The sequence below is a fragment of the Spermophilus citellus genome (genome assembly GCF_964194105.1).
Source record: "Spermophilus citellus genome assembly, chromosome: 14".
Taxonomy (NCBI): Eukaryota; Metazoa; Chordata; class Mammalia; order Rodentia; family Sciuridae; genus Spermophilus; species Spermophilus citellus.
The window spans coordinates 24353283-24380783 of record NC_138194.1 but is presented as its reverse complement, the minus strand read 5'-3'; the positions used below and the strand labels follow the sequence as shown (position 1 = coordinate 24380783).

Sequence of the window (27501 nt, the reverse complement as noted above, 5' to 3'; positions counted from 1 at the left end):
CAACATCTTTGTTGGTATGTGGTGCTGAGGATCCAACCCGGGCCGCACGCATGCCAGGCGAGCGCGCTACCGCTTGAGCCACATCCCCAGCCCCTATATATGTCTCTTAAGTCTAAATTATTGTATTATTTAGTTTCTGTGGCTTCTTTGTTCAGTTCTTGTTTGGACCATCTATCCAGTGGTGAGAGATGTGTATTATAGTCACCCAGTATTATTGTGTTCTGGTCTATTTTATTTTTTTAGTTGAGAAGGGTTTGTTTGATATACATAGATGCCCCCCCTACTTTGGGGGACATAGATATTTATGATTGTCATGTATGATTGATATATGAATCCCTTAAGCAGTATGAAATGTCCTTCTTCGAATTCCACTTTATCTGATAGGAGGATGGAAACCCCTGCTTGTTTACATGGTTCAGGTGAGTGGTATGTTTTTTTCTACTCTTTCACCTTCAGACTGTGGATGTCTTTTCATGTGAGATGACTCTCATGAAGGCAGAATCTTGTAGGGTCTTCTTTTTAAATTCAAAGTGTCAGTCTATGTCTTTTAATTGATGAGTTTAGGCCAATCACATTCAGGGTTATTAGTGAAGTATGATTTGTAATCCCGAATATTTGGGTTATTTTGGGTTTTTAACTTGATTGGGTTTCTCCTTTGATTGGCCTTTCCTCCCTTTGCTGATTTTCATTGTTGTTTTTTTATTTCCTCCTTCTGGAATTCTTTGCTCTTCTGCTTTGTAGTAGAAATTCTGCAGAATTTCTTTTAAACTTTTGCATATTAGGAAAGGTTTTTATTTTGTGATCAAATTTGAAGCTGAACTTTTCTGGATGTAAGATTCTCGGTTGGCATCCATTTTCTTTCAGAGCTTGGTATATGCTGTTCCAGAATCTCCTGGGCTTTGAGGGTATGGGTTGAAAAATCTGCTGAGATCCAAATTGGTCTCCCACATATGTGATACAATTCCTCTCTCTTGTTGCCTTTAAGATTCTATCCTTATTCTTATATCTAGGCATTTTCATTATAATGTAACTTGGTGTGCATCTGTTGTAATTTTGTACATTTGGTGTCTTGTAAGCCTCTTGAATTTGATTTTCAAATTCATTCTTCATGCTTGGAAATCTTTTGATATTATTTCATTGAATAGATTGTGCATTCCTTTGGTTTGAATCCCTGTGCCTTCCTCTATCCCAATAAATCTTAGATTTGGTCTTTTAATGCTAACCATAATTCTTGGATGTTCTGTTCATGGTTTCTTACCATCTTCACTGTGTGGTCAACTTTGTTTTCAAGATCATTTATTTTTTTCTTCATTATCTGATGTTCTGCCTTCCAAGTGATCTAGTCTGTTGGTGATCCTTTCTATTGAGGTTTTTATTTGGTTTATTGTTTCCTTCCTTTCAAGGATTTCTGATTGTTTTTGTTTGTTTGTTTTAAGAATTTTTCATTCTTGAAGTAACCTTTTGATACTTGTATTTGCTCCCTTATCTCTTTGTGTGATCAATGGATGCCTGTATTTGCTCTCTTATCTTGTTGTTGGACTGAACAATTTTTGCCTGTATTTGCTTTCTTATGTCACTCTTTAAATCACGGATTATTTTAATTATGTCCATTGTGAACTCCTTCTCTGACATTTAATCAACTGCACTGTCAATAGATTCTATTATTGTAGTATCTTGGTTTCTTTTGGGCACTTTCTTTCTTACTTTTTCATGTTGTCCATATGTCTTCCTTTCTTGTAGGGTGGCTCTGACCCTATGATCTTGTAGTGTCCCTTAGATTACCCATACCTCACCTAGGTGTTGGGTTTCCAGTCCCCTGCCAGTGTCCCAATATGAAGGCTACTGCAACTAAATGTGACGGCAGCAATAGCAGAAGTAACTCAAGATAGCAGTGGGGGTGTTCCAAGAAGGATGAAACCACTTTCATATATGGGGCTGAAAGGGTGGGCCTTACAATGGCTTTGGGCTGCCTATTTGGAGACACAGCTGACTCTAGGCCCTGTCTGTTGTTCTAAGGTAGAGGCTACATCCAGAGGGCTAATGGCAATGGCTGCAGTGTCCCAAGATGAAAGCAGGCTGGGAAAAAACTTATTGCTAAATTGGGAGCCCTAATTTGATCCTCTGCTCTGTGCAGGGGTGTTGCTGGGCCTGGGATCTCACACAGGTCAGCAGGGACAGTCCTGGGCCTGGGCCGGGGCTCTTCCGCAGTGTGTGCAGGTGATCCTAGGTCTGGGTTGATGGGGGCAGTACTAGGTCTGGTCTTGGGCTTTCGCATGGGTTTGCCCTATATCTTTGAATCCCTGAATTTTTTTGTATTTTAATGTTTAGTAGCATTGATTTTATCCAGAAACTTAAACATGATAAAGATCTCTTTTGATTCTCAGAGAAGTACATTAGGATAGTCAAAGTTATCTTTTAAAATTGCTGCTTTCCTAAGTCAAATTCCTTTAGGTTTTTTTCCCCCCTCTATTAAATGTGGCTTGGAAGTTATTCTAGCAGTGTGTTCGAAGGCTGAGACAGGGAGATTCCAAGTTCAAGGCCAGCTTCAGAAACATAGCGAGGACTTAAGTAACTTAATGAGACTCAGTCTCAAAATAAAAAGTAAAAAGAGTTGGGGATGTGGCTTAGTGTAAAATTGTCCCTGTGTTAAATCCAGAGTACTCAAAAAAAAAAAAAAAAATAGGTTGGCTGTTGAATGGAGATCTTACATATTAAAAATTTATCCTAACTCTGTTCACCTTTTAATTTAAAATTTGATATACAAGTCAATTTGATGACTGGAGTGTGTGCTCTCCAAATGGATGACGTTGACCCTGAATAACGAAGCATATTTTCTCATAAAAATCAATTTTGAAGATTTAACCAAGAAAATCGTTCTTAGAGAAGCAAGAAACATGCCTGCAATTTCCTTTGAGATGTATGGCCACTACTTTTTAACAGATGTGTGAGGTCCTGGAGAGATCAATACTCTGCAGATATAAATTTACCCAATGATGAATGATATCCATGTGTGGGCACATAATGACAATATATCCATTCTGCAGCTGCTGATAACACTCAGCATTTCCATTTAAAGGCAAGATTAAAAAATGGTCTTTGCTTTAGGAGCTCCCCAGATCAACTCATATTTTTTTTTTTATCTATTTCTTTCTCATGCCCTTTACCTTTGTTATTTTCTATGACTGGATGAAAAATATAAAAGCACACCACATTTCTTTTAAAAGCACATCCACTAACTAAAAGTCAGTGTTTTAAGATGATTACATACTATATTTGAATGAACTTTTATTTAAAAATTTTATTTTTCCTAGCACAATCATTTTTGAATTCTAAGTCATCATTAAAATACACACACATACACACACACATGCACACACACACACACAACTACCTACTACTGTAAGTTGTGACCATGCACAGATACCTAAGTTCATATGTTCAGTACTGAAACTCTCATTGGTTATAAATTCTTCAAGCATCAGAAGCAACTATAAACTAAGTATATACTTACTATCCTCAAGAACTCCTTGGTACCACTTGTAAAACAAACTACAACAAATAATGTTAAGTATGATGAGTCTTATAATAGTTTATTACAGAAGAACTGAACAAGGAAAAAAAAATGACTGTAGGGAAGGGTATAGCTGCACAGAGTTATTATCATGGGCCTCAGAAAATGATAAAAATAACTTAAACCTGTCAGTATTAATCACTCATAGGTGAAAAAATAGTTCTATCATTGCTAAGTTATTATTCAGTATTCTAAGTAAAGGAAATTCTGTCTTTTTAGATAACAACTCAGGAGAGACCTTCAGGTGTGATATATGTGACCACTTTACTCCCTACTCAGGTATTTAGATTTGAAACTCCATTGTATAATTAAAGGGACCCAAAATACCCTTAATTCAGCAAATGCAATCCCAAAATGTTTTCCTGCATAATTTCCTTGCAGCTCTTCATCCGTCTACTTAGTGCCATTTACATTTTATCTTAAACACCATGCTGTATAGTTAGAATCGACCAACTGTGGAATGCTCAGCACCCTGTCATGAACATCTAACAGTAAAAGGTACTTCCGCCATCTTACTTCCTTAGCACTGGAGTATGAGACGAAGTCACATGTGTTAAAAATGTCTTGAGGGAAGGTGTGTTGAGGGAAGGTGATCGGTCCCAAGGAAGAAAGAGGAAAAGGTAAAGAGAATCAAGGCAGGCCAACAAGAAGCAAACAAAGAGGAGCCTGAGTCACCAAGATGGCCACTACTGCTCCATAAAACACTTTTGGATGTTCACTCAAGTGTGCTATGTTTTCAGGTCTCTGCTGCATTTCCAAATCAAGAGCTCTGCTGTTGAGCAAGGCTGAACAATGTGCTAACTAGCTTCTTCTCACTTTGGGTCTTTAACTGGACAGTATATATCTGCTGGTAATTCCCCCCACATCCTGTTCATTATCTTGAGAATGGGGCAGTGGTAGGCCCAGGGAGTTCAGCTCCTGGCACTGTGGCAAGAGGAAGGCCATGCTAAAGTTTAGCCCCAGGTATCAGGGAAAGCAGGTGAGGTGGATATGTTAGGGTGAAGTCCTTGTGCAGTACTTATTATTGATGAACTTTCTTTAGGACTAATATATGTTCAGTATTAAGCAATGTGGTAGGTATTATTGATTGATTCTAAGCTTTTTCCCACAGTCCTGAGAAGGCTTCAATGTGAAGAACTTGGGATGCTCTGGCCAGGAAGAAAGACAAAAGCATAAGGAAGATGATACCATGACTGCATTATTCAGTTAACATCAAAGCAGATGATTTGGGCTGGAGCAAATATACGTTTTCTGATAATATTGCTTATCAAAATTTGTTAAAAATATTTAACATCTGACGAGTAGTTTTCCAAGAGACAAACTCAGCTATTTTATTGAAATTCTGCTGACATAATTTGCCAAAATCACCTCCAATCATACAAAAGTAAGAATACAATTGTGAAAAATTTTCATAAACTACAGCACCTAACTCTTCTTTGCTTTTGTTCTGAGTTAAGTGACTGTCTCCACACTTCTTTAATTTCACTCACTGTAACCCAATTTTTTGTTGACACTTGCATGTCTGACATTCACATTTTGGTGTATAAAGAAAATTGATGCAGAAAACAATCACACACTACTGCTAAAAAGTACATCTAAGGTCTCAGACACATCAGTGGCTATAAAAAGGAAAAAAAGATTCTACTTAAGTGACACCCATGCCTGTCAGAACCACACTCCACAACCTCTGATCACAGCTTTCAGTTCATTTTCAGTAAATCTCCTTTCTGCTAGTCTTTATTCTGTCATGACTTTCAATTCACCTACAAGCTTTGTTGAGTCGTTTCAATGTGGCAAAAGCAACAGTTTTTATTTTTTTTCTCCTGTTAGATTTTTCACAACAAACATCTTTATGAAAAATATATTTGATTTTTTTTTCAACTTGTGTTTTCCATCTCATAGAGTAGATCTCTATGGATTAAACATATGACTCTCAAATGATTAGGTAAGTGCATAAAATATTGGAAGATGAGTGAAATAGCTGCTGAGTAAATTCAAATATCTGATTAAATTCCCCCCTCTCTCATCCTCGGGGTGTGAGTGTGTTTGTGTGTGTGTGTGTGTGTGTGTGTGTGTGAGAGAGAGAGAGAGAGAGAGAGAGAGAGAGAGAGAAAGAGAGAGAGAGAAAGAAAGAGAGAAAGAGACAGAGACAGAGACAGAGAGAGAGAGAGAGAGAGAGAGAGAGAGACAGAGAGAGACAGAGAGAGAGAATGAGTCCTAAAGGGCTGTGATTATCTCACAGAGGGTACTTATTATTGATGAACTCTCTTTAGGACTAATATGTGTTCAGTATTAAGCAATGTGGTAGGTATTATTGATTGATTCTAAGCTATTTCTAATGTTCTCTATCACCTCCCACTTTCAGGGTTAGGAAAGGTGTGTACAAGACAATCTCATCCCCTTTTTCCCTAATCCTCAAAGATTGTCATGGAACTGAATTCAGGAGAATGGAAAGTGATCAACAGTCAAATGAAGTATTTAGGGGAAATTTTCTCTTACCTTGTTAACAGGGGACAAATATGCCTGGATCCACTCATTCCATTTCCATCTGTTTCTTGTCCTGAACACTAAAGTGATGTTTGGAACTACTGAAGCACTAGCATGACCATGAAGTTGTAAACATAAGGCAAAAGCCAACATCATAAACATGGTGGAGGGAGATAATGTGGATAGACAAGAGGTGGGTTCTTGGTGGCATCTTCAAACCCCTGAAACAGCATATTCTGCTGTCTCCAGAATTCTTGTTAGGTAGGAAAAAAGAAAAATAAATGTTTTCTCAATTAATATACAATGTTCCTCTTGTTTAAGAACAGTATCATACAATACAATCATGTCACATATGCACACGGGTATGTATATTTTTATATATACACATAAACATACATACACAAGCTTTATTTTATTTAAAAGTGACACATTTTATTAGTATGAATAGGGCACACATGGAAGTATCCAGAATAAAAGAGGAGATTCTTTTACTTTTTCTATTAGGTAAGGGTGAAATTCTTCCTGTTTATGAAAAGAGGTTAATTTTAGTATTGTAGAAGGAAAAATTGATTGGGATGAATTCATTGAAGAAGTAGTAGGTGGAGGAGAAATTTACATTTTCTTTATTCTTCTCCTCATTTAAAAAGAAGGGAAATGAGAGCTGGAGATTTAGACTGCTTAATGGTTTAGCCACTACTGGACATTTATTTTTAACTCATATCCAACTGTGTCCATGTATTGCAACATAGAAAACTATCTTTCAATGACTATCTTAAAACTATCTCAAATGACTGTTCCACAGAAAAATGAAAAAATAAAAAAGACATGTAAACTCAGAAGAAGTAGATACTAAAATTTATTGATGTCTTATGAATTAAATAATTTAACTTAGAATACAACAGGAAAAAAGGAAATGTATAGATGTTTTAGCACTATTTAAGAGGCAGAATATTGAAAAGATTTTTAAATATTTAATCTTCACAGTAACATATGGTTACTTAGCACCTATTTATGAGAAAACTAAAGTCTACGCGCATGACTACTAAGTGGAGAAGTTGCAATTTTATACCAAGTTTGATGATGCCAAAATTCATGCTTTTTCCACAACACAGAAATACTTAAAAAGCAGCAACCTCAGTTTGCTTTGACAAAGAGCGTTCTGAAGTTACATTTCTTTCTACTTTCAGTTCTAGCCTATTTGAATACATTTTAATGCTGGTTGCTTATATAACTTAATGCAATTATATAGATCTCAGTCTTTTCTGCTGCCTGAATTTTTAATAAATCTTGCTTTGTATAGGTATAAGAAATCAGTCTAGATGAACTTTTGGGTTAATTTTAATGTTTTGAAGAATTTTATCTATTCTTAATGTTTTTGTATTCTGTAAATAACATTTCAACTTCTTCCCACTATGACATTCAGTTACCTGTCATTAACAACCTCACAGTTTTCATTTTTTTTTAGGTATAATCCATATCTTCATGATTCTTTTCAATCCTATCTGAAAAGGCTCTAGTTCAATTATTTGAAGATGTCTACATTTTTGAAGCACTAAAACTTTTAATAGTAATAGAATGAGGTAAAAATTATTTTATTAACTTAGAAAAGTAAATAAAACAAAGTTTACCTATGATTACTATTATTTTATAAGAGAATGATATTTAAATTACAAGGCAAAAGCCTACATAAAATAAAAGATCTGCTTTAGAAAATAAATTAAATTTAGAAAAAAATTTACTTAAGCTGACCAAAACATTTCACTTTACCTCAGACTAGTGAAAATCTTGTATATTCAATGATACCCATGGCTATAATTTATTTTTTTCTTTTCTGTAAATCCAAGCCATTGCTTGTCATAAATTTTTTTTTGCCCATCCCAGCACTTATTTTACTCTTTCTTGTGATTCATTCAACTTTTAAACTTCCCTACGTCTCTTAAGTACAGATTCAATTTCTCATAGCACATCTTCATGTTATCTATGGAAGGTGAAAGTTTGCATTTACCTATAAGCTTATTTCAATAATGCTTTTTCTTTCCCATTGCACTGTTTGCTTCATGAAGGTAGAGCTATCCATTTCTGCTCAATCCTACAGTCACTGTCTAATAAATCATGCGGTGGGTCTTCAAAAAAATATTGTTGAATAAATGGATGGATAAAAATCAGGGAACTGACCCAATCACGTCAAATGTTAACATTTGATATTTATATGTGTATCTATTTAAATGAAGTTTTATTTTAGAATAGTTTCAGATTCACAAAAAAAAATACAAGTATAAATCAGAGTTTCTATATGCCACATAACCATCTTAGCAATCTTAGGTTGTCCTATCTAGTTCCTATATGTGATATCACATAGTTATCATTAGCATCTTGTATTTTATTATGTAGTCCATTTGTGACAATAAATCAATGCTCATATGTTATTTTTAACTAAATTCTATGCTTTATTTATATTTCTGTAGATGTTACCAAATATCCTTTTTCAATTGCAGGATCTCAATCATGTAATATATTGCACCCCGTCTCCTAAGGTGCTCTTGGTTAGATCAGTTTTTCAAACTTTCCTTGTTTTCAAAGTTTGGGTTGCTAGGAGTTGCTGGTCCATTATTTTGTAGACTATTCAGCACTAGTGATTCATCTGATGTTTTTCTCATGCTGAGACTGGGATTGCAGATTGGAGAGAAAGACCCCAGGGGCACAGTACCATGTTTTTATCACATTGTATTGGGGGTATCTATTTCAACCTAACAGTCATTGCTGATTTTAACCTCGATCACCTGGCTGGAGTGGTGTTTGTTGTTTCTTTACTATGAAGTCATACATTTTCTTTGCACTTTATACACTGAAGAAAGATTCCTATGTTCACTATGCAATAAAGTTATAGAAGAAAATATATTTTGATATTTGTATATTTTATTATATATTAACATCCACAATATGATATTTGAACTCTTCATCATATATCATTCTTCCCAAGGATATAGCTTCCTACTAATGCTTAATGGATTGTTGGTATATAAAAATCATACTTTATAGCCTATGATATTGGGCAGTTGTATAAAATATCTAATTTTAATATATTTTAATTTATTAAAGTAGGCAGGAATGATAAAATCTCAATCTTGAAACTAAAGACACTCTTCAGTATCTTTAGTATTTCGCCCAAGTTGTTTACTATGAGTATTTCTTTGAGTATTTTATAATTGGTGCAGTACAAGAACCAGTTTTTGAAACTTAAGTTTGTTGGCATGTAAAATACATACTTAAAATTTGAATCTTATTCACTGATGTTCTATGATGTGTAATATGAGTTATTATGAAAACATGACCCTTGACTAATCATCATAATAAAATATAATATTATTGAGAGTTTTTAACATATGATTTTTATAAGGATAATACAAAATCAATCAACATATATCAAGACAATATTGAGTCTAAAAGATATTTGACCTCATGGTAATACCAACAACAGAAACTCAAACATTTTATTAATACCCTTTTTATCCTAAACAGTTTCTACATCCAGAAATAGTGAGCAGGACAGGCAAAGTCTCAAATGATATGACAGAGTGGAATAGGAATGAGTCAGTGATATTTCTATTAAAAAAAAAAAAGCTGAATGCAGCATATGATACTTGCCTCTATATATTTGAGTAACTGCCAAGTGAAAGAAGAAGTTAAATTATAGTGTCTTTCCCAAGGCAGAATTAGTACAAATGGATGAAAGATACAAGACAGAGATTTTTATTCGCTCTAAGGAAGGATTGCCTAATATTGAACTGTCAAAGATTGAATTGCTGCATTGTGAAGCAGTGGTTTCCTTGTCATTGAAAGATTTCCAGCTGAGAGCTATCCAACAGGATCTTTGCTAGAGATATTCCTTAATTGAATGGGAGATGACATAGATAACCTCCTCAATCCTCTCCAAGGAGAAGGGTTTAGGAAGCGACACATGCATACGTTCTTGAAAGAATGAAAGTTGGGAGCACATTATTAATGTGCTCAAAAGTATTTGCCTTCACTTGAGATCAGATAGATGTATCACAGTACATTTATTCCTGATCTCTCTGGCAGATCGTATTTTTCTATCCTTGTCCCTTAACTTAGTGAGTTATATGAAGAAGGTTTATTTCAAAAACACCCTTGTTTTTCAGACACTTCATTACGGGGAGGTAGATTTATGAGGGATGAAAGCAAATACGCTCAGATAAAACCAGGGATGTCTACCATAGACAGCACTTCCACTTTTTCCTGTCCACAGATGCTCTAAAATGAGACGGCAACTTACAGGTTGTATGTATGTGAATTGCAGTGTTTGTGGGAGCTCCAGGAATCTTTCTCTCCTCTTTTTTTTTTTATTTTTCCTTCACTTTCAGGATTCTTTCCTTCAACAGTTGATTGACAGATTGACTCATTTATTCATTTCATTGCCTGTTCAGCATGAACTGCTAAGTACTGAAAATACAAGGACATAGGACATACTTGGTGGCCAAGTGTGATCACAGTCAAGTCACACGTGACCTACTGCTCCTTGGTCAGAACCACTGCTGCTCTCAGGGCCCAGGTCAACGAGCACCCTCCAGCTTCACATCTGGAGAGCAGCTTTTCTCAGTTGTGACCTCCTCCCAACTCAGCCAGTCAGCTTGAGTTTTAGATTCCAGTATTTCTTTCTGGGCCTCTTATATCACTTCTGCATCATTTCCCGTGGAAGCTTCTAGCCACACTTACCATCCAGGCACTGGAATAATAAACAGGTATTGTTTCCCAACCAATATGAGTGAACTTGACAATAAGATATTTTTTCTTTCTAGCACCTCTAGTGATTATTATAAACTCTTTTGCACTTGCACTAATTAATAATGTAGAATATTGTTTTCTGACTTAAATAAATGAATCCATTGTTGCCATGGAAGCAGAGACAACACAGACAGTGTTAGATTTAGATATGAAATGTCTCCCCAAAGCTCCTGTATTAATGCAGAGAAGTTTGGAAGTGAATTGATTACAATGTGAGAGCTATACCTAGTCAGTCTATGCTAGTTTGAATGGACTTTCAGGGTGGTAATTATAAGCATATTTGATGTGGCTGAGGATGGACTCATCTTCCAGGGCCCCCCCCCACCCCCACTCTCATTCTTGGCTGCCATAAATGAGGTAGCACTCCTCCACTATTCTTTTCCACCATGATGTTCTGCCTCACCTTGGGCCCAGAGCAGTGGAGTCAGTCATTTATGGACTGAAACCATGAACCAAAATACACTTTCCCTCTTTCAAGTTGGTCTTGTTGGTTATTTCATCACAGCAATGCCAAGCTGACTCACGGAGAAATGGGTACTGAGAAGTGGGGTCATGACTCTTACTAACTTGACCATGTGGTTTAGAGGCCTTTACAGCTGGTTTGTGGGATGGATTTGGAAAAGTATGGAGAAGTAGGTTGTAGAAGACTTAAACTCTTCTAGCAAAACTTAATGGGAAATTCTGGTGGGAGCTCAGAAGACCAGATGCTGCTAAGAAAGTGGACAGTACCCGTGAGGTTTCAGGGGGGAAATGAGGACTCTACTAGAAATGGCGGAGATGTCCCTCATGTTATATTCTGGCATAGGACTTGTCTACATTTTGCTCATATCCTTGAACTTCAAGGTGATGTTCTAATTAATCTGGTGGAACAAATTGCAAGACATCACAGCCTTCAGTCAGTGCCAAGGATATGGATGGCAGCTTTCAGCCAGGTTTAGCCTGAGAATCAGGAGCAGAAAGCAGGGCTGAAAGATTTTAAAAACTTAGGATTGAGAGAGCAATAATCTCATCAGTCCGTCCTACTTTGAATGGACTAACTGGCTGCTCACTGTAGGCAGCTGGGATACACTGGAGTAAGTCGGCCTCCAGGGGGCTTGCCCTGAAAAGGTTCCTCTTTTCTGCTGGTCCCCTTCCCCCTTCTTCCTCTATCTGATGCATGGCTATCATTCATAGAGCAGTGCTGTTTTACCACACCTTTGCACATGACGTGTGTGCTGCCTCATCTTGGGCCCAGAGTAATGGAGTCAGCTACATAGGGACTGAAATCTCTGAACCTATGAGCCGAAATAAATTCTTCCTCCACTAAGTTGTCTTGCCAGGTGTTTTGGTCACCACAATTATAATTTGACTAACACTGGCAGCTAGACGCTATGAGAACCTCCCCCCCGCCACACACACACACACACACTTCATGAAAAGGAAATTTTTTGTTGCCTTGGCCTGAATGGGGGCCCACTTCTAAGGAAATATTCAAGGGTACAGGAGGCTAAACTCAGAGATAAACTCTATATTTCTGAAAAGAGGATGAAGAACAGCAATGTGGGGATCCAGAGAATACAAGGAAATCTCCCCCCCAAGAGGGAGAGCATAAAAGGGAAACTTCAGTTCTATGTGTAATCTGAGAGAAATTCTGCACTCTCTTCAAACAGTGCACGTGCGGGAAACTCCAAAAAGGCAAAGCAAATACTTTGAAAACTGAACAAATATTGAAAACACCCCATAGAAAATGAGTCGAAATTTAAAGTCTGAATCTAGTTATGTTGCTCACTTGCTTCCAATGGTAGGCCAAAAATGGCCTACCTAGAAGATAGGTATGTGAAACACCTGGGACCTGTGAATGCTTTATTTGATAGAAACAACGTGAAGGATTCTTGTAGATGCATTTAGGTTAAAGCTCTTGGGGTGAGAGATCACACCTCATTATCTGGGTAAGCCCTAAGCAGAGTACAGTTGTCCACCCAAGAGACATCCAGAAGAGGAGGCAATGTGACCACAGAAGCAAAGATTGAAATAAGAGCCAAGAAGTGTTGAGAGTCATCAGAAGCAAGAAGCATTCTCCACTAGGGTGTCCAGAAGTGAGGTAGTTGGCTGACATCTTGATTTCAGAATTGAGGGTAAGTTTCTAGAGTTTCAAATCACCAAGTTTGTGGTAATTTGTTATAGCCGCTGAAGGAAACAAATACCACTCCATAATGCTATGTAACATAACTCTTCAAAACTTAGTGACTTAGCAAATCTTTTATTATCCCACAGTTCCTGTGGCTCAGGAGTCCAGATATGGGTTTTCTTTCCCTGGCTATTTCAGAAGACTGTAACCAAGGGTCAACTGAAGCCAGGGTTTCATCCAAAGCCCTGACCAGTGAGTTATCTTCCTCCAGGCTTACCATGCATCTCACACCTAAGGAAAGGGGATAGCTTAAGGGTGGGGATACCAGGAGGTGAACATCATCAAGGATTGTCTTATCTGCCTGACTGTTAACGACTGCCTCCTTTCCCCATTTGTTCAACTCCCTGCAACATGCAAAATGGATTTACTCCTTTCCAAGGTTCCTGAAAGTTAATCCCCTTATAATATTGGCATATTTTAAAATTATTTAATATGAGATAACATTGAAAATAAAATTAATAACTTTCTATCTCGATAAATAATGAATAGCAGAAAAAAATAAAAAAATAATTAACTTGGAGCAAGGAGGTATTGTTTTAAGTACTGTTCTTTCATTCTTTTTCTTTTCTTTTTTTTTTTTATATGCAGGATAGAACCCAGGGTCTAGCACAAGTCACAAAAGCACTCTGCCACTGATTTATACCTCAGCCTCTCTTTAAAATTTTGAGACAGGGTCTTGCTAAATTGCCCATGTTGGCCTCTAACTTACGATTATCCTGCCTCAGTCTTCTGAGGAGTTGCGATTATAATCATTCACCACCATGACCGAAAGTACTCTAGGAGATATGAATTCTATCTTCAGAATCAAATTGAGGCCAGGGCTGCTGGGGAGGCTGAGGCAAGAGGATTAAGAGTTCAAAGCCAGCCTCCGCAACTTAGCAGGTACTAAGCAACTCAGAGAGACACTGTCTCTAGATAAAGAATGGCTGGGGATGTGGCTCACGGTTTAAGTATCCCTGGGTTTAATCCTCAGTAGCAAAAAAAACCAAAAAAAACCCAAAAAACAAACAAACAAAATGGATTTGAGTCTACATTAGTCCGAGTAATAGCAAATGCCAGTGGTAACTGGTGGAAACAATTAGTTGTATTCCACAACATCACAACCTCCCTTTCTAATGTAAAAGCTTTTAAAATATGTTGGCATCTGTACAGCATGGCTTTAAGACAAGTCCCTGAAGGATCTTTTTTTTCTATATAATGTTTACTAAACATATTGTGAATATTTAGGAACCACCCTGATTAATGATAAAATTCATTTTTCAACTATATTTTACTAAATATTTTTTATATTCAAGGACCTTCTAGAAAACAAATTTCTTCAGAAAGCAGCTATAATTACATGGAATTTTCACATAAATTTAGTATAAAATCCCCATTTCAAAATTATATCACTGCTGGAAATTAGTGCACAAAAAGAAAGCCAGTGGTTAGACTTTTGTTAAAGTCATTCTAACATAGGGTTTTCTGTTTGTGGTTCTATTTTTCTTTCTTTTATTCTTCTCTGTACTCCAACTGTCTTTATACTAAAATATAATTCATCATTAAAAGTTTCTGTAATGTTATGGTTTCAACATTTCTTTCTTCAAATCATCACATGTTTATTTATTTGTCCATTCTGATGGCACTGGGGATTTAATCCAGGGGCACTCTATCACTGAGTTATATCTCCAGCCCTTTTTATTTTTTATTTTGAGACAGGGTCTTGCTAAATTGCTGAGACTTGCCTTGAACTTGTGACCCTCTTGCCCTGCCCTCCCAAGTCGCTGGAATTATAGTCATGTGTCACTGTGCCCAGCTTGTAAGCATGTTTTATATCTTTTCAGAAGTATAGTTTGCTAATACTTTAAAACTTATTTCATATGCATTTTTATCTCGTTCTAAAATTTATTGCTATGTCTGATAATCTCATTGGTGGACTTTCTCAGATATTTACCCCAATATTTTCTTTTTGCACCTATTAATAACAGATACACCATTTATGCCTAAATTATATAAGCCTTCACCAATTCATAATATTGGCAAGTAAAGAAAAAATTAGTTCCTCCAAGTAGTAATTCTAGAATCTCTTTAATATAAAAAAATAAGAGAACTTGAGATGTCAACTGTCTATTCTAATCAGAACTTTCCACAGTAGTATCAATCCAACTTATTTCTTCATATTATGTAAGTATATCAATCATATTTCATCATGGCATTATTGTGACTTCTCTGTAGCTATTGTGATTTTCACAGTGTCTTTCCCTATGTTCAATATCTTTTCAACACACATATTGTACTTCACATACAGGAGTGCATTGTGATCAAAAGTATTTTTACTGAAAACTGATCAGAAAAACAAAAGGACATTTATTACAATATAATCAAGGAGAAGTGAAAGAACAGAAAACCTATAATATGGCAATAATATCACAAGAAATATATGGATCTCCCAGCATTTAAAACAGTGTTGAATAAGGGTGTTATCTGCTTTCCTAAATTTCATGACAAGTATTTGTGGTAAGGATGAAAAATAAACAGAAAATTAGGCTTATCCTTCCTTAGGCTTATAGAGCTTAATGACATTTACATCTTTGCTCCTTTTTTTTAATTTCAAGAAAGCTATTTCAAATGCTTGTCATTTGGATCATATCATTCTAAGTGAGCATACCTTCCAAAGAAGTTGTTTTCATGAAACTTTCCTAGGATTTTAGACTAATGAAAAATTGGATCTAGTAGAAAAGTAAAGCTTTCGATTTACTGCTTAACATTCTGTTCTTTTTAAAGTATTTTTTCTCATATACTTTATAGGACATGGCTTACTTTTAAGACATTCTAAATACTCTTGCAATGAAATAGAGAATTAATACTCACCCAAGGTAGTTTTGCTTGCCTTTATCCCTAGAAACATCCACATGATACAAAGGGAAGAAGAACACAATCCTCAGAGAGACATTGCATTTCTAGTCTATCTGTCTTCCTTCCTTCCTTTCTTCCTTTCTCTGATCAGTACCTTAACTATAGTTATGATGACATTATCAGATCACCAAAGACTGGGCTGGAAGGTGAGCATCAGTTTTTTTCCTTTGCTTTTTGTTGTTGTTGTTCCAGGAATTGAACCCTGGGGTGCTTTGTCACTGAGCCACCACTTCCCCGGCCTGTTCTTTATTTTTTAAGATATTATTTAGAGACAGGGTCTCTCTGAGTTGCCTAGGTCCTCACTGAGCCTGGCTGTGAACTCAACAACTCTCCTGTCTCAGCCTCCCAAGCTGCTGGGATTACAGGCATGTGCCACTGTGCCCAGCTGGTGGGTATCAGTCTTACCCAAGTCAGACATGCCCAAGTCAGCCCTTATCCTGGGTTCATACCTCTGAGGAGGGCTCAGGGTATTTATACCTATTTGGCCACCCCCCAAAATATCCATTTATCTTTATTTATGGCATAGTGAGACACAATTTCACATCTACCAAAAAAATATATAAAGGCAATAAGATGCCAAGGATTGAGAAGGATCTATAAAGACATGTCACCCACTGAGACTAAGAAGGTAAATCGTGTAGTCATTTGAAAAAAAAAAAAAAACATTTGGCATTATCTGGAAAAATTGTACATGTACACATGCAGTGGCTATCAATTCCACTCACAGAGCATCCCACCACGACGTGCATGGGCATTGTGATGGAATTGATTGAAACAATCACAACTGAAAACAAGAGCATTGACTTTAATGACTCTGCTGGTCCTCTTATTTTTAAGAAAGACTTATTTATCACAATGCTTTCTTAAAATATAGATTTTAAGTAAAAATCTGTACAGTTACTCAGGTACAGAAGGTCACTTTTATAAGAAAATCTTTGTGCAATCAGGAGTTAGTAGAGGTACATATTTCTGCTTAACCATTTATATATTAGAGTTCTGAATTTTCCTTAGGAAATCTTACTTGATCCAACATGGCATGGGAGTAGTTTTGGACAGAGCAGAACAGTAAGACAAGAGCATGATGATGTCAGGTACTTAATTTTTTAAAACAAACATCTGTAATGATAATACATCAGTATTCAAGGAAGAGATGTTTATGGTTTTGTTCAGTTTGTTAGACTACACAGCTCCTGGGAGTGAGAGAGCAAGAAAGAATTGATTAGATTATTAAAGAGTAATGATAATAAGATGGTGACAATAAACAGACACAGAATGGGAAGCGAGGAAATGTTTGAAGCAGAAAGATACATGAAATGAAGAGAAGCTAATTCCTATCAATCTAGACCTGGCTCTAATCATCAAGTTTCTAGATCCCACAATAATGTTTTCTTATTATTCTTGGGCCAGAAGAGTTCCACACAAGACTTCAGTCTCCATGGTAGCTCTTCTCACTGTATTTTTCTATTCCTTTAAAAATTCCTAGCCATAGTCCCAAGATCACTGAAAGTAAATTAATAGTCTGTGTTGAAATTCAGTAGCATATTAACCCAGAAAGCTTTTACTTATTTTTAACATATTTAACGTTTAATGCAAAATACAATTTTTTGTTTACTGAATGAAAACAGGTTCCTTTGACATTTGCTATGGAAGCCTACGTGCCTGACCATTCTTGAATTGGCAAATTGTACTGAGACTTTCAGGGTAAAGCGACTTTCTTCTAATAAGTGTCTCAGAAGAGTTTTCATGCTGAATATGAAGTGGCTTATTCTTGGAAAGACACTGAATAGCTGATGCAAAGTCAAATATATATTGAAGAATTTCATGAAGGCTGAGAAACTCTCTGATCAATATCCCTTGGATCACTACTTACTTACATTGTGCTTTGTAAGGTTTGAAATATTCGTTGCTATTGCTTGTAGCCAGTCAACAGATTCCTCGGCTGAGAGGCACTGAATAATTCCACTGCATACCCCGTCCACAGCAATGACTTGAAAGGCATTCTGCCTGCAGATATGTTACAACATATCAGATCAAGATGCAAAAACATAACGTGTAAATACAAAAGAATCTAAAAAATTTCAAAAGCATTTTTTTTCCTGTGTTTGCAATAAAATTACAAACACTCTCTTTATTATTTTAGCTTCTGTCATCTCCTCTTGACATTTTTGGTATGTTTTCTGACTTACAAATAGAGCACAAACACAAACAAACAAATATCATACATGATATAAAAATCACTTGGATAATTTAAGCTGCAGAACTTAATCATTAGTTCTTCACACTCAATCTCTGTTTATCCATCTTCTCAAAATGGGTGGGAACTCAAGATCATATCTCCTTTCTGGTTCTAAATGCTTACATTCTTAATTTGTGTCAATGTTGAGAATTTCTGTAACACCAAACTTTTTTCATAAAATGCAATGACCTATCTTACTATCTGTATGGTCTTTTATTGATTTTTGTTGTTGGTAAAGGAAAGTCAATGATGCCTTCCTGAAAATTGTTTACAACATACTATAGAACTTAAAGTTTCTCCCTAAAACTTCAATAATGAATGATTTCCTCCTTTTTTTTTTTTATCCCACATCAAGTTCTTCCAATGCTTAGACATAAACTTAACAGACAGGAAGAGAGAGAATCCTGGAATGAATGAAAGCTAGTCAAATACCTCAGCTTTCAGAATTACCCTGTTGTGTAACACAATACACTTTAGGAAATGCACAAACTATATTTAAATCCTAGCAGATTGTGAAGCAATAAGAAACCTTTGCATCTCAGCCTTTGAAATGATATGTAAATTACAATAAATTATATATTTTCTCCAAAATTATATATCCCTTGTCCTTTTGTGTTTTGCTACCGAGCATCTGTAGGTATTAACATTATTTACTACCTCAAAGGAAAAGCCAGAGAATATATATCTGGCTCACAATTAATTCATGTTCTTTTTTCTTTTCAGAACGTTTCCCATCTAAGAACTGAACACAGAATTAAGCCTTCAGCATCCAAAGAACACTGCATTCAAATTATTAATATTTTTAGAGAAAGTAGTTCTCATATACTTGACACAGCATTTTTTACTGAAAACAGGGACATGTTCAAATATCTATTTTTTTTCTTTTAAAAATACAAAATCCCTGTAGGAATACAATTGTTATCTATCTCTTTGAAAGAAAGTTCTTTTGAATTTGTGGCAAGGAAAAAAAAATGCACAGCAAGAAAAGAATATTAAAAATGCACATGTACATTTTTAGCTTTATTTCTAATGTTCAACAGTGAGTAAGACATTTACAATATCCAGACAGAAGCTCAACCAGCCATGGGAAATGAGAACTAATTTGAGTTTAGTAATATGCATTTCTTTCTACTAATTAGCATAACCATTGCTTCATGTGCTGTAAATCAAAGCATGCCTTAAAAGTATTCGTCCTCTCTTCTATAAATGAATCATGGCAGCTAGATATTTTTAACTGATTAAAGTGAACACACTCATATCAAATCATATATGTGACACAATTCCTAGGTAGAATAATTCTGAAAAACTAGCTTTTTATGAACCAAGACCTATATGTTGACATAAAACCATCTGTACATCTTATGTCAACTCTTATAAATAAATGGAAACTAACCCTTTCACAAAGCACTTGTACAGATTCTTTGATTAAGTATCATCTCTTAAAAAATAGTCTGATCATAAAGATTACAAATATTTGGGTTATGCTTCTGTTTACCACTGAATAAAGAAGAGTGTTGGCAAATTAGTTCACTTAGTTGGGCATCAGTTTCCCCAAAATATAAATGAGAGTGATATACCTTACAATTTTAACCCACATTTGCTGAGTAATTGGTAGGATCCACCTATTTAAAAAATCACGAAGTTCTATGAATAATGTCCCTTTGAATACTCTATTAACATGGTGTACTTCGTGAGAATGACACCATATAGACATCATTTCATTAAACTCTTAGTAATAACTGAAGTACTTTTGTTTTTATTTGCAGCCTTTAGAAAATATAATTCTTTGACATAAACAATAAGAGTCAGTCTTTTATGCATTATCTTATTTAATAGTACACTTTCTGAAATCAATAGAATTCATTACTCATTAATATTTTGACACATTAAAATTTAGAAACAGTAACCATAGACTTGAGTATACCCAGAGCAAATTATGAACCTTAGTTTAATGCATGTATGCCAATAAAATGTTGCTTAACTAAAGAGGTGAGTAATCTGAAGTCTTGAGTTCAGATTGATTTTTCTACTCTCCATTCTTAAGGATTCTAATGATTTTTTTTATCATTTCTCTGGCATTAAAAACTCTTCTCCAATGTTGCTGAATTTCAAAATAGTTTTATTTATTTAAAATACAAATTTAGTCTTCCTTGTATGAAAAATGCACTGCTTCCAATAAGAATTTGTAAGTATCTTTCAATCTAACATATGCATATACATGATTATGCAAACATTTCTAATTAATGCAATTAATTCATGTTTTGATTCATTCTTGATTTTATACCATACGAAGGCATATGTAGGAAGATATTAATTTTTATGGGAGTGATGAATAAGAGAGGAAATGGCAGAGAGAAGGGCTTTTGTACATGAGGAACAAGAGTTTCAGGGACAAAAATACATCATTTTGCGAGGCTGGTTGGCCACATCCTTCAGTGGGCATCCTGGGAGATTAACGTAGAAAATCTGGCTCAGAGTGAGGAGGGCTTCATGCATCCTGCAGAGAGGTATACAATGCACAAGGGATATGTCTGAATTTTGCATGGAGAGTTGGATTTGTGTTGTGTAGTGGTCCTATTAGGCAAGTGAGGAAACTGTGTGAACTGATAAAATATGAGAATATATGAAATTGAAAATAACATATCAGACTAAAAATGAAACAATTAGTTCAAGGGATTTATAAGGATGTTGGAAATTAGTTGATTCAATAATTTCTTAATGGATTATAAAAGACGGGGCAGAGTCCGAATTCCTCCAGGGTTTTAAAGCTAAGCTGTGAAACAGCTGGGCTGGGGTACACAAAGGAAAGAATAAACTGTAAACAGGAGATAATTAATCCAAAGACAAATATCAGAGGCCTGAAAAACAGTGAGAATTACAGATTACTTAACATATTGCAATGTGTATGTAATGTTGGTGATAAAGTAAGACATACCCAGCAGGAGCTTTCCAAATTATGCTAGGACATTTCTACCACCCCCTGAAAGTGGGGGAGAGCTAGTGCTAATGGTCAAGCGTTGGACTGAAAAGTTCACTTCTTTAGAAAGGTTTCTTGGTGTCCTTAAGAAAGTGAAAATGAAAAGAGAAGGAATGGTCAAAAGACAAATGAGAAGGGTATTCTTGCAATATGCACCAATGAACAATGATAAAAATCTCTCTCAAGAGAGCGGCTCTGTGCATGTCAGAGAGAGGACTGACTCAAATGTACTCCAATTATGTCATTTTCCTGGTTTTATAATTATTTAGTTGGGGGGGTATGTTGAAGGAAAGAGAGAAAAAAATATATAATTCCCCAGTTAGTGATATCAGCAGTGTCTTCTAATCTTACTGAGTTCCATTCACATGCAGCAGGTCCAGAGTCTTTTCTGCCATGTGTAGGCTACCTTGCTTCACTGTCTCAGCTTTTATTTTATATTCAGGATCAAATATAAAGCTGTTTAACAAACTCCATAAACATTCCTTCCAAACTAGTTTTCTTTCCTATTTTTCAAACCTTAAAACCACCAATCCCTTTCATGATTTGAAACTAGTTAGGTTACCATTCCTTCAATATGCCCAGCCCTCTTCAGCAACTTTATAGTTTCCCGCAGTATTCCTTTTGAAATACCTTTATTTCCAACTCCATTGATTATCTGTAAGGTCACTGCTAATCAATTCTCTAACTCTCAGACCCATAGATTCTCTAGGTATAAAATAAAAAGGCAACCTGTGTCCTGTTTTTTAACTCTTGTATTTTGAATACTTTGGATTAGGCTTCTTAAAACCTGATCATCTTTTTTTGGGGGGTGCGGTGGGGTACCAGGGATTGAACTTGGGGGCATGTGACCACTGAACCGTAGCCCCAGCCTGAGGCTGTCTTTGAACTCTCTATCCTTCTACCTCAGCCTCCGGAGCCTCTGGGATCACAGGCGTGCACCACCACACCTGGCAAACCTGATAATTCATAATCCAATTCAACTTTTAAGAGTTTAACCAAGATGCAACCTATGTGTGTGCGTGTGTGTGTTTAGCCAAGATGCAACCTATGTGTGTATGTATATGTGTGTGTGTTTAGCCAAGATACAACTTATGTGTGTGTGTGTATGTGTGTATGTGTGTGTGTGTGTGTGTGTGTGTGTGTGTGTTACTTTTTCTTTGGGATGCTTGGTAGGATTGAACCCAGGGCTTTGCATATGCTATTACTGCCCACTACCACTGAGCTATATTTCAGCCTTTTAAATTTTTTTTAATTGAGTCAGAATCTCACCACGTTGCCAGGTTTGGCCTTAAACTTGGCAATCCTCCTACCCCAGCCTCCCCAGTACATATGATTACAGGTAAACACCATCTCACCTGGTGTCCTTGATGGTGTTTATAGCTCTTGTGTTTGTAATGTATCTCTCCCACTTGAATGCTCCTAGACTTCCCAGTTTCTAGATTGCAGTAATTTTTCTTCCTGGTATTCAACCTATTTGGTTACCTGCTACATACTGTTCTTTCTTACTAGGCTGCATATTTCTTGACTAAGGTCCCTGTATATGATTTCACTTTGCTCACAATGTTAGCACAATGATCAGAATCTTCAATCTGTAACCACACAAAATCCCATCTCCACTTTATTTTAGCAATGTCCTTTGTGTGACTTGTGTTCTGATGTCACTCCAAGCTGTTCCACTATCAGGATTGCATTCTGACATTTCTGTTCATTGATTGCAACCTCTTCCTTTACATCACCACCCACTTAATCTATTCTTTACCCTTTCTAATTTCTGTTGTCCATATATCTATTCAGAATATGTCTGCATTCTTCCTCAGACTGTTTCCTGTTAATCCACGTAAATTATACGGGGTTTCCTTTCCACTCTAGCATTTCCTATCACTTTGATTTTCTGTTTTTCCCTACCTGAATGATTTTCAGCTCTGAGTAACACTAATTTAATTACATTTTTCTCCTAATGTGCCAATATGCCTTGGAAAAATTAATAAACTGTGCAAAAATATGTCCCGATATAATTGGTACCTGGGATTTCTGGGTCCTTAATTCTTCTTAACTACTTTTATCTTTCTATCTGGACAGAGGTCAGTATTACATGTAGTAATTTCTTGTGCATACCCCAAAGTCATTTTATTCATTTTTTTTGCTGTATGACCTTATTTGCCATAATAATTCTTTCATGGTGTCTATCCTGATTCAAGTTGTGAATCATGCCTACCTCTAACTCATTTTGAGCAGAGTCTTTCTTTCTGAATTTTGAATATCTAATATTCAGTCAGTTGAAACACTGCATAGTGCATCTCTATCCTATTTACTTGTATAAATTATCAGTTTTAGAAATACATGTTCTAATACTTTATCAATCAGAATTTTTTTATTTGAGCATAAAACTTTCTGGAATATACTACTTCAAAAGTAATTCTTTTTTAATTGTTTTTTTGTTTTGTTTTGTTTTCAGTTTTCTATGGATACTCAAATTCCTTAATACACTATCCTTCTCTGGCTATAAAACATATTAAATGCAGATGATAAGTATGTACCCTTGAATAAGTATCTTACAAACTTAAGAAATAAAACAAATAGGAAAAAATTGGCAAAATAATTACCCCAGTTTGAAAGAACTGAGCTAAGTTGGTCTAGAGTCATTTAAAGTATGACATTTTCCAGAGACAGATACTCATTCAGTCAGCCCTCCACATCTGTGGGTTTACCTCCATGAATTCAACCAAACATGTATGATAAATACTGGGGGAAAATTGGTTTCTGCAATAAACATATACAGACATCTTTTTCTTGTCAATAGTCCCTGAATAATGTGGTATAACAACTATCTACAGAGCATTTATGTCGCATTAGATTTTATAAGCATTCAGGAGTTTATATAATGTATAAATGAAAATGCAAGTAGATTATATGAAAATACTACATCATTTTTTTTTTTCAGAACGAACTTGAACACCCTCGAATTTTGGTATTCCTGGTCATTATTGGGATCAATGCCCCAGAGATACCAACAGACAAGTGTATATATGAAAGATGTGGTGGTACTTCTTTCTAAAACCTCACAGTGCAATGTGTAATCACAAGTGCAGAGGTGAAGTATATGTGAAGATTGTGCTTCACAAAGGGATATAGGAATGGCTTACGGAGTCGATGAACTCATGTAAAATCTGAATGTTATTTACTTGGATATTTTTAAAAAACTATTGACTATTCCTTATTACATAGAGCCCAGTTATACTGGACCTGCTGGCTGATGTGTGAAAATGGAACACAGTTCACTCTGGACCACCCTGTGCAGGACCACAGGAACCACTAGAGTGATCAAAACCCCCAGGTGACCCCACATAGGAACACTGGTGCCATCCCCCACTGTTAGCATCTTCCTAATTGATGTCTTCTCCTCAATCAATAACCATGACTATGATATGCTCTGAAATTTCCTTCACCACATTTCTATTTTTTTCAATCCAATTTGCTCCTGTGATCATTCTTTTCATCATCAAAAAAATTAATCAATTTCTCAATCCTCTCAATGTATTTTTAAGATAATCAACCACTTTTTGTTATTTCAAGTTTCATTTATAATACCTTCTATTATATTACAGTATCACAGATAGTTCCTGCTTTTTTTTTTTTTGTACTACTTTTCTGCTTTATAGACTCACTGATTCTGCATCCTCTTTAGAGCCCTTAAAATATACAGCCCCAAAAGTCCATCCATAAAATAAACCACAAATTGAGTATTTATTATGAACCTGCCTTGTGTCTGGCATCCATTAGTGTAGACTCAGTTCTTGGCTTATGGAAAGGCATTTTCTCGTAGGCACCACCATTGCCAAGTGTTCAGATACTAAATTTCATCCTTGAGTCTCCAGTATAGCACCACTTCACATACCCTCTCCTCGGGATGATCAAGGTGTATGTTCATGGAAGGAACTAGAAATTTTGTTGTCACTTGGAATTTTCAAGGTATGGGTACAAAGCATTGGTCTTCATTTCAAGACTATTGTTTTTCATAATGTTGAAGACACAAACAGTAGGTGGTACTGCTGCCAAATAACAAATGAAATTCTTTGCCATTAAAATTCATTCAATAAATGTGTAGTGAGTTGCATGGACTCTCTCTCATCCAGCGAGGAAGTCCACGGAACAGGGTAGAGGAGAGTGTGGCTGCAGAGTCGCTAATCAAGACCCCTGGAGACCAAGCAGGAAGCAGGTCTGATTTTATTGTGCAGTTACCATGTATATATACTCAGGCAGTAGCTAAACAGATTATTGGCAGCCACCAATGCAATCTCTGCTAACTGTCCTTGCAGCAACCGATGGAGGAGTGGGCCGTGGAGCAAGCACAAGTACTGCAACACATGGCCTCACGCCCAGGGCTCCGCATATGGGGTAAACAGCCTGACACTCATGCCTAGCACAAGGGGAGTGGCCTGCCACTCACACACCCTTAACGTATGCCAGATACATAGTACTCCGTGCACTTGTCCCCACAGTGAGTCCTTTTGAGCAATGAAGTATGCTAAATAAAGAAACAAATATTATTTCTTCCAAATTAAAATGTACACACACACACACACACACACACACACACACGTTTTTATAAACTCATTTTTCACATAAGGAAAATCAAATTCAAAGAGAGTAAAAACTACCAACATCCCCATAAGATTTACATTCTATTTTAATACCTTTGTTATTACTATATTATGCAATATTATGAACTGCTTCAACTTTTAAAGCAGATATTTATGAATCAAGACCACTGATATGAAATAAACATAAACCTTTCATCACTTATAAACTGAGATGTATCAATTCTAATTGACACAATATCATGAGAGTAGCATAACTTGGATGCAATTAATGATGAGAGGTATTACATGATCAAAGTTTGAAATTATGGCCTTTGGCAAAAATCAACAAAAATAATACCTTAGATTTGGAGGGTAAATAATTTGTTGTATTTGCCAACATGGGCTGTTTATTTATCTTTCCCACCCCAACACCCATACACAGAATCCTCTGCCATTAGTTTTTATGTACCTTCAAGGAAAGGACCAAACATAATTCCTCCCACTTACAGACATTAAATCAATCTTTATCGAGTACATAAGTGAATAATAAATTAGCTCTTGAATCTGAATTGCTTTGAAAGCCATTCTGAATAGTGCTATGTCTGTAACTTCTAATGACTGTAATATTTATTAAGTGCCATTATTTCAGTTGCTAAAAGCTGTTGATGTATTGAAACATCACAAAAATAAAAATGTAAACAGTCATATGGACTCATCCAAATAATTCCTTTTTTCCTTGAAATTAATTTAGCTAAATTTCTTTACATAATGTAACTGGACAGTTTTTTTTAAAAAGTTAAAGCTAAAGAAAAATACAAACAATAAAAAAAGAGCATTAGTGGAAATATTAAGAGAATTCTTAAAGAAGAAGGTAAATAGAACCAAAATAAAGGAATGAAGAAAAGCAGAAAGATTACTAGAAGGATATATTTGAATAAATAAGTATGTGCAAGAATAATATATCTTGAAACATCTAAAACGTATGTATTAATGAAACATTCTCAAAGGCAAGAAATAGATGAATAAGACAAAGTGTTTTAAATTTTTAGAATTTTCTGAGAAAAAAATTATATTAAACTAATAAGTCATACATGTATGGTTTAATATTTAGGCTAAATTAAAACAACAATATGTTGAGATAAAGGACTTTATCCTTGACTATATAATGGATTTTCACTGATTAAGGAACAAACTATCCATTATAAAACATGCAAAAGATATACTAAACAGGCAGTCAATAAAGGGGATGCACTGAAGACAATTATGTGGATAAAAAGATTAGTAATATGAAAATCAGGGTCACAAGGACATTTCACAACACATGAATCACAGAGGTAAAATAAAGATGCTGACCACACTGAATGCTGACAGAGATGTGGAGAGCTGGATCACTTATACCTTTCTAGTGGGAATGTAAAATTTTATAATCACACTAGAAAAAACAATTGATTCTTAAAAGACTGAACATGCTTTGTAATCCAACCCAGTAATTATACTCTTGAGTGTTTACCCTAAGAAATAAAAATGTATGTCTACACAAGAATGACTACACAGATATTCACAGTATCTTTATTTGGAACACCCCAACCTGATATCCTTCAAATTGTCAATTTTTAAAATGTGGTATGTCTACATCATAAAATGCTACTATGAAAAACAAAAGGAATGAACGATTAAAAAATGCAAACACTTGGAAGAATCTCAAGGAAATTTTGCTGAGAAAAAAATACCATCCAACAAAACTACATAGTATTCTTTAAATTACAAAAGAGAGATATGGAACAG

The 27501-nt window shown here is 35.6% G+C and overlaps 1 protein-coding gene across 2 annotated transcripts in view; it reads right to left on the bottom strand.

The window, feature by feature from the left end:
* The window catches only part of SNTG1 (syntrophin gamma 1), a gene marked incomplete at both ends in the record, with an annotated part of 324893 nt that overhangs the window by 195262 nt on the left and 102130 nt on the right, over positions 1 to 27501 (bottom strand). For both annotated transcript variants that reach the window (XM_081266627.1, XM_081266628.1), the window contains one exon: positions 17798 to 17927. In XM_081266627.1, the coding sequence (XP_081122753.1) occupies positions 17798 to 17927 (130 nt within the window). The remainder of the gene's footprint in view (positions 1 to 17797; positions 17928 to 27501) is intronic.